At 61.0% G+C, this 14,806-nt stretch overlaps 1 protein-coding gene across 1 annotated transcript in view; it reads left to right on the top strand.

The window, feature by feature from the left end:
- The window catches only part of LPCAT1 (lysophosphatidylcholine acyltransferase 1), a 44,148-nt gene extending 30,864 nt beyond the window's left edge, over positions 1-13,284 (top strand). Inside the window, exons 9-14 of the mRNA XM_031442741.2 lie at positions 1,205-1,287; positions 4,697-4,822; positions 5,451-5,604; positions 6,590-6,688; positions 9,870-10,008; positions 11,241-13,284. Of these exons, the coding sequence (XP_031298601.1) occupies positions 1,205-1,287; positions 4,697-4,822; positions 5,451-5,604; positions 6,590-6,688; positions 9,870-10,008; positions 11,241-11,425 (786 nt within the window). The 3' untranslated portion in view covers positions 11,426-13,284. The remainder of the gene's footprint in view (positions 1-1,204; positions 1,288-4,696; positions 4,823-5,450; positions 5,605-6,589; positions 6,689-9,869; positions 10,009-11,240) is intronic.
- The last annotated feature ends 1,522 nt before the right edge of the window (positions 13,285-14,806 follow it).

The raw sequence follows: 14,806 nt of genomic DNA, 5'->3' as shown, positions 1-14,806 counted from the left end.
CATGTGAAATTGACACACATGCAGCTAAGGATTCTTTTGGCCTGTACCTCCCCCCGATCGTAGCACTGCTGAAATCATACTGCTGAATTTATCATTCCTCCATCCTCTGTTTAACACTCGATCAGACCAGGTAGCCTGCCTCCCGGTTTTCAGCCCATCTCCAAAGTCACGACACCCCTGCTCCCTGCTCCCTGCTCAGATGAGTGTGGTCCCATTCACACGGCCTGTGAATTTCGCTGAGTAGATAAGGAATCGTTTAGTTTCTTAAAAGGGGAACTAACTTGCTCCTCCTACACCTGACAGTGAAAGATGAGTTTTACACAACTTAAAGCGTTTGATTGCTGCCTTCCAGTAAGTACCCCAGACTAACACTCACGTCATCAACAGGCCCAGCTCTCAGCCAGGCTTTTCATTTCAGTAGAACATAAGCCACTTAGTTATAAAAGACTGAGCCAAAAGGGCCGTGGCCCGAGTCCAAGGGCGGCAGGCCCACCACGTGGGGTGTTCTTATGTGACTTGTTGGCTGGCGGCTGGGAGGCAGCGGCGGGGAGGAAGACGCTCTGTGTCAGACCTGGTGTCTAATTTTAAGGGTTGAAAAGAAACTGTATGGCTTTGTAAATCCCTCTGAATTCTTTCCTGTGTCACTCTTATCAGATGCAGTTGACATAGTTCTAAAAATGTAGCCGTGCATGGAAGGCCGTAACTACACGACGAGAACGGGTGGGAGGTCGGGAAGGTCTGCGCTCGTGAATGTCTGCGTTAAAGGAAAGGGGCTTGGTGGTGGCCTTTGCCTTTTCTGCACGGAGTGTAGGACTCACTCGTGTAACACACTGCATACGCGTCAGTTATGCAGCACATGCTCCCAAGGCGACTCATTGTGCTCTCCAAATGCGGTAGATGTCAACAAGCTATGAACAGTCATTTATTTAGAAATAATTTGCTGTTATCCACAACATAAAACTGAGACCCTTAGAAACGGAAGCACGTGTGTGATTCTTCAGCATCCAAAGACTAAGCCTGTGTGCAAAGTTATGATACGCTGCGCTGGCTTCTGTGTCAGGGGAAGTGGCAGCTTTGAAGGTGATTCTAGGGGCAGGTGCCGACAGATCGTAACTTGTCGGCCTCGTGATCGTCACTTGCGGGGCGACGGTGGGGCGGTGCTCATGGTGCTCATGCAGGTAATGCCGCTCCTCTGTATGCTCAGTTCCTGCCCGTGTACAGCCCCTCGGAGGAGGAGAGGAAGGACCCCGCTCTGTATGCCAGCAACGTGCGGCGCGTGATGGCAGAGTGAGTACACGGCCAGCCCCCGCGGCTGGCTGGCGGTGTCCACGGGATGCCCCGATGCCCTTGGCCTCCCTAAGTGTTCATTACTCAGTGTTCATGCCCAGCCGCCCGCAGCTTTCCTCCTCCACTGTCATCTCATTGCTGTAAAAACAACCAGCAGCATCGGGAAGATGTGTTCGGACCAGCCTGGGCCGAGTAAAGGCCAGAGTGTGCTTGGCTGCACACTTTGTCTCCTGCTTTTGTTGAAGGACATTTCTGTTTGTCCAACATTTGGAAGGTGGTTAATTGCCACTGAATCCTACAAATTGCACCCATCCCCGTTGGTCATTGGTCTCCCTAGGGGCTGCGTCCGTGTGCATCCCCAATCTTGGGCAGCAGGGCCACGGTCAGAGCACCGGCCTGCGCAGACTGGAGGGTCTGGGGTGGAGCACCCTGGACTCTGCTGTCTGTCTGTGTAATGCCATTAAGGCTCTGATTCCATCCTGCCCAGCTGGGTGTGGCATCTGATCCGAGCTGTGTGCACCTGATCTCGTAACATGCCTCCCATCACTTCCACGACAGCACGCATGCGGTTGCAACATCCTCAGTGTCTGTTCACACAGCTCCTGGCTTGTTTCAGATTGCGGCAGCCTTGGCCCACACCCCCGACCGCCTCCGTCCCTCCACGTCTGCCCTTTCTCCTCCTCTCGTCTCCCAGGCGGGGGCTGCCTCTGCGTTTGGCCACCGTGGTGCTGGGAGGGGCACTTAGACCGTGTTCCCCGTGGGGAGCACGCAGCTACAGGGGGTTGGGGTGCTGCCACTGCCCTGGTGTGACAGGTTCTAAAGGAAGCCCCACCTCCTCATACGCACCATCCCCTTTTCAGCACATCCCGTGGGCCTGCGCTGAGCAAAATCACGCATTCACCTCAACACACGTGAATCAAACTCAGCAAGGAACTCAGTCTGCCCACGCGCCCCGCAGAGTGTTAGGCACCAGGTGTCCAGGGGAACCTGCCCCCTCCTTGGGCTCCCGCCCCTGGGGAGTCCATCGCCCTTCCCTGAACCACACACAGGGATGCAGAGCAGCCAGAACTCAGGATGCACTTGCCCCTGGGGAGACAGGGTGCTCGGGGTCACTCCCGATGAGCCTCTTGATAAGGAAACCATATCACAGAATCACAGGCCCGACAAGTTAGATGTAATTTTTTTTTTAGTTTATGCTCAAATAAATTAACTATTAAATATTTTAAAATATGTATTCTAAAGAAACTCTTACGACGCCCCATACTCTGTTAATGGAGATGCATCGTGTTCAGTGGAGAAGGGCAGATGGCCCGCCAGGTGCACCCTGCCTCACAGCGCAGCAGGACTCTGGAAACATGGGGGTGGGCTGCCGCGTCCCTGGCCCTCAGCCCCACCCAAAAATGTGCCTGAGAAGGGCCCACATCTGGGCGGGCCCCGGCGTCATCCCTCTCCTGTGGGATACTCAGAGAGCTCCCTGTGAGGCTCTGCCTTCTGTCCCCACTCGACCAGGCCTAAGTGCTCCAGGGGCGTCTTAGCAGCCACGGAAGGAAGCCTTCGAAGTCTCTGCTTCCTCGTTACCAGGCCGTATGCGGCGCTGCCGCGGCGACAAGGAGCTGCTGGCATCCCTGTCCCCCGGGACCTGCCGGCGGCTCCAGGACCCCCAGATGCCACGTCCCGTGTGTAAACTGGTGGGGGCGGGGGTGTGGGTCCCTCAGGTGCCGAGGGCCGGCTGCACCGCCAGAATGTGGGACGGCCCAGCCAGTCCTTGGGCTGGGGGTGCTTGGCGAGTTTCCCGTCGTGGATGTGCTGTCTAATCTCAGGGAAAAGCCGCTTGTCAGGGACTCTGACAAGGTCTGCAGAACGGCTGAGCTCTGACTCCCTCTGACTTCAGGGCAGTGCCCGCCCTGACAGCAGTGGCCCCTCCTGCGGCAAAGATGTGTTGAGCTGAATTAAGCACCCCTGTGGGCGGCGTCACGCTTATAGCACCAGACGCAGGCCAGTGGGCGGAAACCATGTGGCACCGCACTAGCCACGAGGCTGGGGCACCCCAGGTCCGAGGAACTGAAGTTTGGGGTCAGCTGTGAGGCCTTTTGTTCGGTGCTGCATATGGACGCTCAGCATCGCCCTTCCACACACTGTGGTGTCCAGAGCCCTGGCCACCCAGTGACTCCTGTTAAAACTCCTGCTGGTGGCGGGGGGGTGGGTATGCTCATGCCACAGGCTAAGGGAGGAGGCTGGGCTGAGGGTCTGGGTCCTGGAACCACATCACCCTACCTGCAGCTCCGCTGTCCTGTCCTGTCTCCTCCTTCCAGGTTCTGCTCAGACTGGCCCAGATGTCCCTTCTAGGAGGGGACAGATGGAAGGGCCCCACTCTGGTGGGGGGGCACTGCTCCCCGAGGACATGTGGCCACCCCTGTTTGTCACTCGAGGGTGTGACGGCTCAGGGAGGACAAGACGCCCCCTGGCTGGGGGGGAGCTGCCTGCACCCTCTGACCTGGAGGGGGTTTGGAAGCGAGGTCTTTGCTGGTGTCTCGGCACGTTCCTCCCGTCCAGCCCTTGTGGGTTTACCCGCAGGAAGGTGCTCCACAGTGCGCCCTCCCTCCATTCCTGGCCCTCGGCACTCGCTTGGTCAGAGCGTCCGGAATCCGCCTGCCAGGCTGGCAGGGGCAGGGGCGGCAGGGGGCGCTCGAGCCTGGAGCGCGAGACCCGAAGACTGCTCACCCGGTGTCTTCATGCATTTGTGGACGTTAGTCTTGCTTTTAAATGCAGCCTCCCTCCTGATGCCAGGTCCTCTAGTTCTTTCTCAAGGTCAAGCGTTGATAGCCGCCCCCTCACAGCCCCCCCCCCCAGCCCTTTAAACCCAGGGGCTGCACTGTGCAAGGCCGCCCACGTCTCGGCTGCCCCTCCGCGTCTCAGCCGCCGGGTGGTTCCCATTCTTGGGAAACTGGTTCTTTTCATGACTTCACTTCTACTCTAGACACGACCGGTATTATCAATTTTTCTTTTAATGTTTAACTAAATTAAGTTTTATGGAGGCTACAAAATTAACACAAGGAAACCTCAGCAAAAGTGTTGTTCATGATGCAGATAAATAACTCAGGTCCCACAGGAGGAGGCGCTTCCTTTTTAAAATGCACCCATTCTCGTGAACAAACTGCTCGTGGATGCCGAGAGGGTCCCGGAGCAAGGGGGGGGACACTTAGGTTGGCAGACGTCACGGCCACAGGGAATTCTGCCATCAAAGCTGAGTCCGGAGAGACCGCGTGGAGGGTCGCGGGAATCGGGGCCTGGGTGTGTGACCCCTTCCATCCCCGGGAGGTCCTCCTGGCTCTGCTGCCCCGAGGGCCGAGGGGACAGTGGGGGCAGCTGCGTGCAGGGCAGCTAACGGGGGCACCCTCCTCTCTTGCAGGGCCCTGGGCGTGTCCGTAACTGACTACACGTTTGAAGACTGCCAGCTGGCCCTAGCGGAAGGCCAGCTCCGCCTGCCCGAGGACACCTGCCTTCTAGAGTTTGCCAGGCTGGTGAGGGGCCTGGGGTGAGTTCCCGGTTATCCTTCCTCCTGAGGGCTTCAGGGGGAATGGTGGGCCCTGGAAGGCGGTGCCAGGTGCGGGGCTGCGGGCACTTGTGACAAAAAAGCAAGATTGTTCAGCATAGGGGACAGCCTGAAAGTGCCACTGAGAGGCTTCTTGCCAGCCCGGAAGCTTCGTCAGGCCCCCACAGGGCCCCCGCCGGGCACTTGGGGACCCAGCTGGAGGCACAGGCAGCAGGCGATGGGGAGGTACTTAGTGGTGCTTATTCTGAGGTTTGGGGTTTTTCTTTTTTCAAAGACCAACTTCATTCGACGCAGAAGTAAGCGTCTTGAACCCCTAATGGTCGGCACCGCTGTCTCTTTTTGGATGCCTGAACCCCCGCCCCGCCAGGACCGTCCGGGTTCACAGACGGACCTGCCAGAGGGTGGGGCCCACACACCTGAGTGTCAGCGTGTGTGCAGATGCTCACGCCAGACACACCGGACACGCTGGACACGCTGTGCCCAGGCCAGCCGTCGTCTTGAAGGCTGGCTGCTGTCAGTCTCTAATTTTAGTATCTTTTGGCTCTTCAAACATAGCGGCACATCTCCCTCATTTAGCATTCTTTAAATCTTTCCCTTGTTTTCTGTTTAGGCTAAAACCAGAAAAACTTGACCGAGCTCTGGACAGACACGCGGAACGTGCTGGGGCGAAGCCGGGCGGGAGGGTGACGCTCCCCGAGTTCGCCGCGCAGCTGGGGGTCCCTGTGTCGGAGGCACTGGAGGACCTGTTCTCCCTGTTTGACGAGGTGGGGCCCTGGGCTGGGGGCAGCTGTGTGCCCCGGGACGGGCGCATGCTGCAGGCGACCCCAGAAGCAGAGGGGGATGGACCCCCCACCGCTCCCCAGCCACCCTGTCTTTGGGGTGTTTCCTCCATGCTTTTAAATGCACATAGAGTTTTGGCTTTTAAATCAACATTTGCTGATAAACATGCCTGTAGTTTGGGTTTTTTGAAGATGGTGGCTAAAGGCCTGTGACATCGCACAGCCACGCTGGCCTGGCCCGCGGCCCCTGCCCCAGAGGCCTCTGCTGACCCTGTGTGGCCAGTCTGCAGAATTTCTGAACAGCGGCCTCCTCTCCTGAATGGCCAGGGGTCCCCTCAGCCTCCTGTCTGGTGCGTGGGCTTCTCCCTGGTGCAGCACTCAGGCCCCCCTGCACCCGCACGTCGGCAGGGAGACACACTCTGGCTGAGCAAGGAGGCAGCGTTCACAGCCCCTCGGCCCTCAGGGCCCGGGGAGGAGCGGGCAGACACGGGGCCAGCCTGTCAGGACCACGACTCCCGCACACGCGACACCGCACAGACATGCGTGCTGGGCCCTGCAGGAGCCGACCCGCGGCAGGGGGTGTGGTGGGCTCCTCCGGCCGTGACTGTCCCACGTTAACAACATAGCATGTCCCGAGTGACAGTGTTGTGTGTTCAGAGTGACAACACTGAGTGTGCCGTGTGACCACAAGGAGCAGCCACAGTGGCCTTTGGTAGAACTGAGGAGGATGGGGTGGCCGCTGGGCACAGGAGACCCCCCGAGAGTTTGCAGACTGTGCAGGAAGCCTCAGCCACCTTGGAGAAACAGTTGTGAACATTCTTCCAAAACATTCTTTTCACTCATTTGTTGGCAAATGCCCCCAAGTCAGAGTGGCCCTAACCTCTTAGCTAACAACCAGCGACAGCGCTGAGCCCAGCTGCCCGCGCCCGCGCGGGCGGCGGGGCTGGCGCCTGATGGCGTCTCTCCGCAGGGCGGAGGCGGCGAGATAGACCTGCGGGAGTACGTGGTCGCCTTGTCCGTCGTGTGCCGGCCGTCCCAGACCCTGGACACCGTCCGGCTGGCGTTCCAGGCAAGTGCGGCGCTGACGTGAGTTGCATGTGCAGGGACGGGCTTGTGGTGCGTCTGTAGTCCCTGTGACACTGGCACATGGGTTATTTGCCCCACTGCTGTTTTCACGGAAGTGTCTACGGACTGTTGTTTGTAAAAGTGCCCGCGAACCTCTAGGCAATCTCTTCCTGGAATCGGTGGTCCATGCTTGGAAGGAGGGCTTGGAGGAGGGTCTTCCTGAGTCCAGGGCGTCTGAGCGGGACTGGTGGGTACCACACACCACCGTGCGCAGCCCCGCATCCATCAGCTCTTCCAACATAGCCTCCCCATTAGCCATTGATGGAGGAAAGCAGGGATAAGGAAGCTAAGGTGCTGCCTGCCCCAGCGGAGCCGAGCCAGGCCTTTCACCACGGGCACAGAGAGTCTGGGAGCCGGAAGGCCCGTGACGGGGTCCCAGCCCACCTGCAGATTCACCTGGCTGCCCTGAAGGCTGGGCTCGCCAGGTCAGCGACTTAAGATGGAGCTGGGCAGCCTTTGTCCACTAGGGGACACGAGTCTGCCAGGGTCTCACTGTGGATGTGTCTCCCAAGTACAACTCACATTAGCCTGACTCATGAGAACCTGATGTGTAAGTCAGGAAGCGACTGTCACTCACTGCGTGGAGAACCCCCATCTCTCACTCCTGACCCGGCAGGCCCTCTCCCTGGCACACCAGGAGAACCCCCCACACTGCAGGGTGGCTTCTGTGGGTCATGCCAGGGGAACTAGCCGGGTGGATCAATCCTTGGTAGTGCCCTGCCCGAGGAAGCCTGGCCCCTTCCTCCGGCTGGGCAGGGATCTCCCAAGGCTGCCAGTGGTTCATCACCCCGTGGGGGCTTGCCTACGCCACACCCCATCTGGTGGCCCCACGGGCGGTGTTTCTGTTGTCACCAGTGGAATCTGCTTCAACGACAGTGGCTGGCGGCTTGTTTCTCAGTAAACAACCGACTGTGGGCCTGACCTTTCTCAGGAGGCACTGCCCAGCTCCCACCTGAGGGCAGGCGGAAGGGGCTGCAGGGGAGGACGGCCCCACCCGACGGGGCGGAGAGTGCGGCCAGCGTGTCCTCTCAACAACCTTCCCTGCGGGCCTCACGCCGAGGTCACCAGCACACGCTGCCCTTGCAGTGACCGCCTGCCCCCCGCTGAGCTGGGGAAGCACCTGGGCGCCCCTCGCAACGCAGCATGTTCTGCCTGTGTGGATGCCCTGCCCGGCGTGAGGTTTAGGTCTCAGGGGCTCCTGGCCTCCCTGTCACAGTGAGGAGCCTCTTTCTGTCCCTGCCTGCAGCCCTGGACACCCGAGTCCCTGGGCACATCAGGGCGGGACGCCCCCGGGACCTGGTGGGGGGAGGGAGGTGACGTGGGTGTCGCCCTGCAGAGGACGTACGCCCGAGGCTTCCTCGTTTCACAGTTAAAGCCCCTCCTGGGCTGGCGGTGAGGACACGCCACATGTGCGGGGTGCTTAGCTCCTGAGATGTGCACCTGCCCCGGGGCATCCCCGAGGAGCTCGCAGACTTCTGGGCCTTTGTTTCTGCCTCCTGTCACTCCTGCTCGTGGGACTAGTACTGCCGGTGTTGTCAGTGCCCGCGCCGCCACTGCCCCGTACAAATGCGGCGTCCGCTTGTGGTGGGTCCTGAGTGTCTGCCTCCCCGTCAGCAGCCCAGTCCCTCCTGACGTGGCCCAGACAGACTTCAGAATCACTTTCTGGATGGAGAAATAGAAGTCCTCTTCCTCTGAATGTTACAGCGTCAGACTCCAGGGCGGGCGCCTGGCGGGCCCTCTGCCAGTCAACACGGGTCGGGGAGGCGCCCGGGCTGGGCTGCAGGCCTGGCGGGGGAGGCTGAGTGGAAGGGTTTGACCGGGGGCTCTGGAAGGTCCCAGAGGGCTCAGTCTCCAGGTGCAGTATTCAGCAAGTCTAAAAACAGGAGAGAAATGCGGCTGAAGAGGGCCCGGGGCTGCCAGCTCCACAGACGGTGCGACCTGAGGCCAGGGGTGCGAGGGAGGGTCTAGTGACACAGACACAGGCAGGGAGCGGGAAGGAGGTGTCCACTGCCAACACGGGCAGCTACGCAGAAGCCACTGGAAAGGGCGTGGTCGGCGGGTCCGTGCCTCCTGAAGGCCGAGCGGTGGTGGCCAGTTTGTGTCATTGAGCAAAAGGCCCTGAGAGCCCACGTGTACCTGGCAGGGCTCAGGGCTCTGCCCCAGTGGGAGGGCAGCGTGAATGCTCCAGACAGTTCAGGGTCAGAGGAGCAGCTTGATCGGGGGTCCCCAGGTCTCAGCACCCATGGGAGGCAGGCGGAGGTTGGAGCCACGGAGCAGGGGCGGGAAGCCCACAGACAGGGAGCAGGGCACGTGGGGGCCAGCCCACCCATCTCCTGCAGCCCCAATCAAGCTTGGAAGTGGCAGGGCGCTGCCCGCAGACCTGGGCAGGAGGAGGAGGAAGTTCAGAAGTTGGGGCAGCAGGACATAAGGGGCTTGTGTGCTGATCTCAGCCCACTGACAGCCGTGCTGTGGCTGCACCAGCCCCTGCGGTTCCTGTTGTGACTGAAGGACGCCCTCAGCAACCTCCAGGGGACCTTGTAAACCTGGTTGGTTACTCACAGGTCCTGGAGGGTGCACGGCACAGCGAGGTCACAGCAGGGTGGTGCGGGAAGTATGGGCCTGGGGCTCCGCCTTTATGGGGGGGCAAGGGTGTGGCAGGTTCACTCTTTATAGGTGATATCGGTGAATTTAAAGCGTAAGTGGGGGAATTAAGGGGTGGGAAGGGAGAAAAGGGGTCACTGAAGCAGTCAGTTATCTGGGTCCTGAACGGGGGACCCCATGGGGGTGGCCTGGCCCCTCACCCAGAGGTTTTAGGGGTGACTGCATCTCATGGCTGCAGGGTGTTCACCCAGGTGGACGTCTGTGAGTGGACCGATCTCCTCACCACAATGTGTGCAGCACCCTTTCTTAGTGAATAAGACTTAAGACAGGAATTTAGAGCTGCTGACTGCACCCTGCCCCGGGGGCCCCATCGAGGAGCTGAGTCCTGCTGCTCTGACCCATGGGCTCAGCGCCACCGGAGAGCTGGGAAGGCCGTGCGGAGGGAAAGCGGGCTCCCCGGACTCCTGGGGCTGGGGGGCGATGGACAGAGTGGGCCGTGGGGTGACGCAGCCTCTGCCTCACAGATGTACGGGTCCCGGGACGGCAGCATCGACCAGGGCGCCCTGTCCTGCATCCTCAGGACTGCCTTGGGGGTGGCCGAGCTGAGCGTGGCCGAGCTTTTCCGCGCCATCGACCAAGAGGAGACGGGGAAGATCACGTTTGGTGAGTGGCTGGAGCAGGGAGGACGCCCCCGTGCATGAGGGGGAAACACTGTATTGTCCCGAATGAGGACATTCAAGGGAAGGCCCTTCCCAAGACTGGGCAGGGGGAGGGGGCTGGGGGCTCCCAGTCTTGTTTCTGCAGGTGATCAGTGGAAGCAAGTTCCGAGGCCAGAACCCCCACGTAGACGCGTCCCGTCCCCGGGCCACGGTCGGCAGGGTCAGGCTCCCCGGTGGCGGAGGGAATCTGTGCCAGCCCAGCGGGGCTGATCCTGGGGGCGTCTCCTGGGGGGTGGGTTGATGGCTTTGGAAACTGTCACCACAGAAAGCAGGGCGGCCGGGGTCCTTGGGGACCAGGCCTGAGACCTGTCTGGGGCTGAGGCAGGGAGGGGTGGGCAGCAGCACCCCCAGAAGGCGGCCCTGCCCAGCACACCAGCCGGCATGCACATTTGAAGATGAACGTGTAATCTCCCTGAAATAAGAGATGTTTGCTCAGGAAAGGTCACTGTTCACATCGTGTTTGGATGTGCTTTTAAATTGCATCCAAATGTCAGGCACAAGTGTTGGTTTAGGGGGTGTGTGTGTGTGTGTCGGCATCAAGGGGGGGCAGGCCTCCCAGGGAGCGAGGTACGGCCGCTCACAGTGAGCCCTGACCAACGGCAGCCATTCCTGGGGGACACTGGTCCCGCTTCCCAAGGGAACACGGGCGCATCTCCTACAGCCACCTGGAGCCCGCCGTGCCCTGCGCCTGGGCCTCTGAGCATCACCAAGCCCTTGGGGGGCGCTCTCCACCCCAACACCAGGCCCGTGGCCACCAGGAGACACACAGGGGCAAAGGCTGCGTGACAGCGGGGTGGCCCTCCGTGCACCTGGCCTCCCCAGAGCACAGCCGCATCCACCCACGCGCCTGCCTGGTGAGCTGTCAGGCCACCAGAGGATGCCTCTCCTTGTGTCTAAACCAGCGCTTGGGCGGAGGCCCCTCCCATGCCCAGCACCCAGAAAGCACCCAACCCGATCCTTCAGTTTCCCCGAAGCGGGAAGAGCCGAAAGGCCCGGCAGGTGCCCTGGTTCTCGCGGCGGCTGCTGTGCAGCAGAGGAAAACCAAAGCGGCGTGCGGGCCTCCGACGCCCGCAGAGACGGCCTGCCGCCCCTGGGGGTGGGGGGACACCCGGGAAGACCCCAGACTCCAGGCCTTCGCCCCGTGGGCCCATAACCAAGGTGCCTTTGTCTTTCCAGCCGACTTCGAGAGGTTTGCGGAAACGTACCCCGACTTTGCAGAGGAATACCTGTACCCCGACCAGACGCGCTTCCAGAGCGGCACACAGACGCCCCCAGCCCTGACCGCCAACGGCTTCTGCACTGACTTCAGCCCCGAAAACTCGGGCATCGGGCCCGACCCTTTGTGTAAGAAACTGGACTAGGACGGAAGGTTCTCCCTACCGCCGCCGCCCGGCTGCTGCGGCAACAGCGTCCGGTTTCGCCCTCCCACACGTGCTGTCCCCACCCTCAGGCCCGAGGTCCTGGCGGGGCCAGCGCGTGGCCCTGCGCAGAGCACTGGAGGGAGAGGCCTGGTCTGCACACGGGGGCTCCTGGGGGCGTGTCCGGGCTCTCCCTCCGGCAGGTGCTCGAGGCCGGCCCCGGGCGTCACTTTGTGTTCCCCTCCCCCCTCCAGCATCCTGGGTTTCAGTTTCCATCCGCCTCTCCCGCCTGCCCCCCCTCCCCCCAGCCCCAGTCCACTCTCGGCAGCCGGGCCCCGTGCGTGCACGCGCACTTGAGAAACGGGACGTGTCCCCTGCGTCTGATCCCAGCAGCGAGTCCCGACCGCCGAGGAGGCAGGGCAGAGCCGCCGTCTGATTTTTAAACATTTCTATATTTGCAGGAGCTCATGAGGATTTTATAAACTTCATTTAGATACTCCAGGAAACAGTCAGCTTTTTTTTATAAAGAGAACATTGTTTTTCTACTTCGTTTTCCTTTCAGGGTCAGAGGATATTTATTTATATGCCCTTTTTTGATAGAACCTGAGGCTATGCGGGGCTCTGAGCGCGCCTCCCCGGCCTCCCCTGGCCAGGCCGCTGCTTCCGCTGGGGCGCCGCGGGTGCCCGGCCCCGACCGCTCTCCTGCCTCCTTGATCCTTTTCAGATGCCGCTGTTTTTATACTACTTGGGGTTTCTGTTGCAATATGGCAGAATCCACTCCGCCGTAGCGTCAGCTCTAATCAGAGCACCGGGTGCTGGTGAGATAAGTCAGGCAGAAGGTGGAACCGGGAAGGGAGTCCCCAGGTCAGGTGCCCCGGGGGCCCGTGACGCTCCGGGAGGCCCGGCCACGGCTGAGTGTGCCCCCCGCCCCAACCCCTGCGGCTCTGGAGACCATGAGCCGTGCGGGGGGGCGGGGGGAGGTGTGGGCGCAGTGGGGACGGGCGGTGGGTGGCCGGGGGGGCGGGGGGCGGGGCCCCGCTTGGCGCTGGGGCAGCAGCACCTTGGGCTCGGGAGGAAGCTCCCTGCCCTCTTACGAAGGCGCCTTGATTCCCTTCCTTGGGACGCAGTCAGAGACCTGCCATCAAGGCACAGTCACAACCACACACTCACCTTTGTCCCCTCAAGCAGAACCTCTGGGCTTCGTGGGGAAATTTATTTTAATTTCTGAGAAAATTGGATTTTTTCTTGGGGGCGTCTCTGTGGAAAGTGGCTGCCAGGGCCAGGAGCGCAGGGAAGACGTCTGCTAACTTCCTGAGGCACAGAGGCTTGGCAAGAGGAAGGCGCCTCCGCTTACGTTCCTGCCGAGGCCCCTCCCGCCCCGGGTGGGGCCACCTGGCATCGTTCAGGGCGTCGGGCCCGCCGGACACAGAACCCCCAGCGCAGCCCTGGTGGCGAACAGGACTGACCTGGTGGTCGTGGAGCACGTAAAGGTTCGCTTTGGAAGAGAACCCCGCACGTGGCATGAGGGAGGTGAACAAGCTGAGATGTTCTGAGGGAGGCCTCGGCCCCCGTCTGCGCATGAAGGGCTTTCGAATGAGGCGCCGCTGCGCGCTCTCAGGGAAAAGTCTCTGACAGACAGACCGCGAATGGATGTTTGTTCCTCCTGATTCTCCTTCACAGAACTGAGTTGCGGGCGGCCAGAGCAGGGGTGTACTTAGTCTGGGAGTCGAATCCGCGGAGGGCGAGGAGGGGGCGGCCGCCCGCCCGCGGGGGTCCTGCCGGGGTCCGAGGGCGGGTGGGACGGGCACCCACAGGCAACTTCAGGTTTTCAGTGGAACGAATAAAACCTAGTTTATGTGCTTGCGGTTGTGTTTGTTACGTGTGGTTTTTTAATTAGAAAAACAGCAGACCTGACTTGGGCCGCGGCAGGCGCGCCAGCCCGGCTGAGATCGCTCTCGCTGCTCTTCCAGCGTGTTGGGAAAACACAGCACTTGAAATTCTGCAGAAAAGGCTTTCTGGATCCCAAAGGGAAGGTCTGGATGTTTCCGTATCACATGGATGGTGGCCAGCGTGTTACAGAACTCAACCTTGTACGGCTGTTTGCCGACCTGGAGCATTGGCTTCTGCAGCTTCTCCGTGTCACACACACGCCTTAAACACACGCTTTGTGGAGCAGAGAGAAACGTCAGCCTCGCACTCAGCCCCCCTCTTAAATCAGCGAAGGGTGTAGAAATAGACGTAGGAGGAAGAGCTGACGTGTTAATCCCCGAAACCGGATAAGAGAGGCGAGCTGCGTACGCGGCCACGGCTTCGGGATCTAGTGGCACTCGGGGCGCTGTTCCCGCGACAGCTCGGGGAGGCTGGTGAAGGGAGCGCGTGCGCGCGGACCCTGCCGGGCCGGAGCGGAGCGTGTGCCCCGAGCAGAGCTGTTTACCTCCTTCGTGCTCACAGGCACTTGCTGTTCCTGACATAGTAAACGGGCATTGCCTGTGTATTGCTTGAATCGTTCTCCTGTTGTTAAGTGAAGGAAGAGGCGAAAGCGAAGCCGGGGTCTGGTCATTCCCAACTCCCCGCTGGAGGACTGGAGGGTAGCCTCCTGGCGTTGGTGGTGGGGCCAGGGCGGTGGCTGCTCCGTGCCCCGAGATTCGGGTCAGCAAACAGTTCCTCCTCACCCGCCTCTTCTCAGGCGGCCCCCAGTCTGACAGCGCAGCCCTGTCCTGGGGCCCCGCCAGGCGCACACACAGGGATGGAGAGGGTGCTGGAGCTTCTGCACAAAAGCAAAGCGCACCAGCCCCTCAGGGTTTATGCGGGACCCTGTGTCCTGCAGACGAGGGCCGTGCAGGGATGCCAGGAATGCTCGCAGACACAGAGTCACACAAGCCACCCTCCAGCCCTGGGGGTCACAGCCCTGTGTTCTGCTGGGAAGCACCCTCAAAGTGTGGTGGAGATCACCATGTTAGGACGGACCCCCTCACTGAAGCTTCGACATCATCGGGCCAGCTGCTTTTGGGGGTGGGGGCCTGGTCAGAGCGTCAGGCTTCCCTGTGCTGTCAAGTTCACCCCTTCGTGACGTAACACGAGGCGGCAACGGGAGCCAGCCGCTCGCTGCGCCTGCAGGTGCTGCTGGCGGAGGCTCAGAGGCAGAGACGGCAGGTCCAGGCCTGGAACGGCGTGTTAAAACGAGGACAAGCGTTTCCCCTCCTGGCAGGAGGGCCCAGCCAGGCGTGCTGCCGCCCAGGGAGGGGGCCGCATCGGGAGCCAAGTCCTGGGCCGGCATCTGACAAGGGGGGGTCCAGCCACGTCCCCCTCCGGCCTGGGCTGTTCCTGGTCACTCGACTCCGGTGTAGGATCTGGGACTCACCCCAGTCCCTCCTTCCACAGCCA

Source organism: Camelus dromedarius, chromosome 3 (assembly GCF_036321535.1).
Source record: "Camelus dromedarius isolate mCamDro1 chromosome 3, mCamDro1.pat, whole genome shotgun sequence".
NCBI classification, from domain to species: domain Eukaryota; kingdom Metazoa; phylum Chordata; class Mammalia; order Artiodactyla; family Camelidae; genus Camelus; species Camelus dromedarius.
This window is presented reverse-complemented; position numbering and strand designations above follow the sequence as displayed.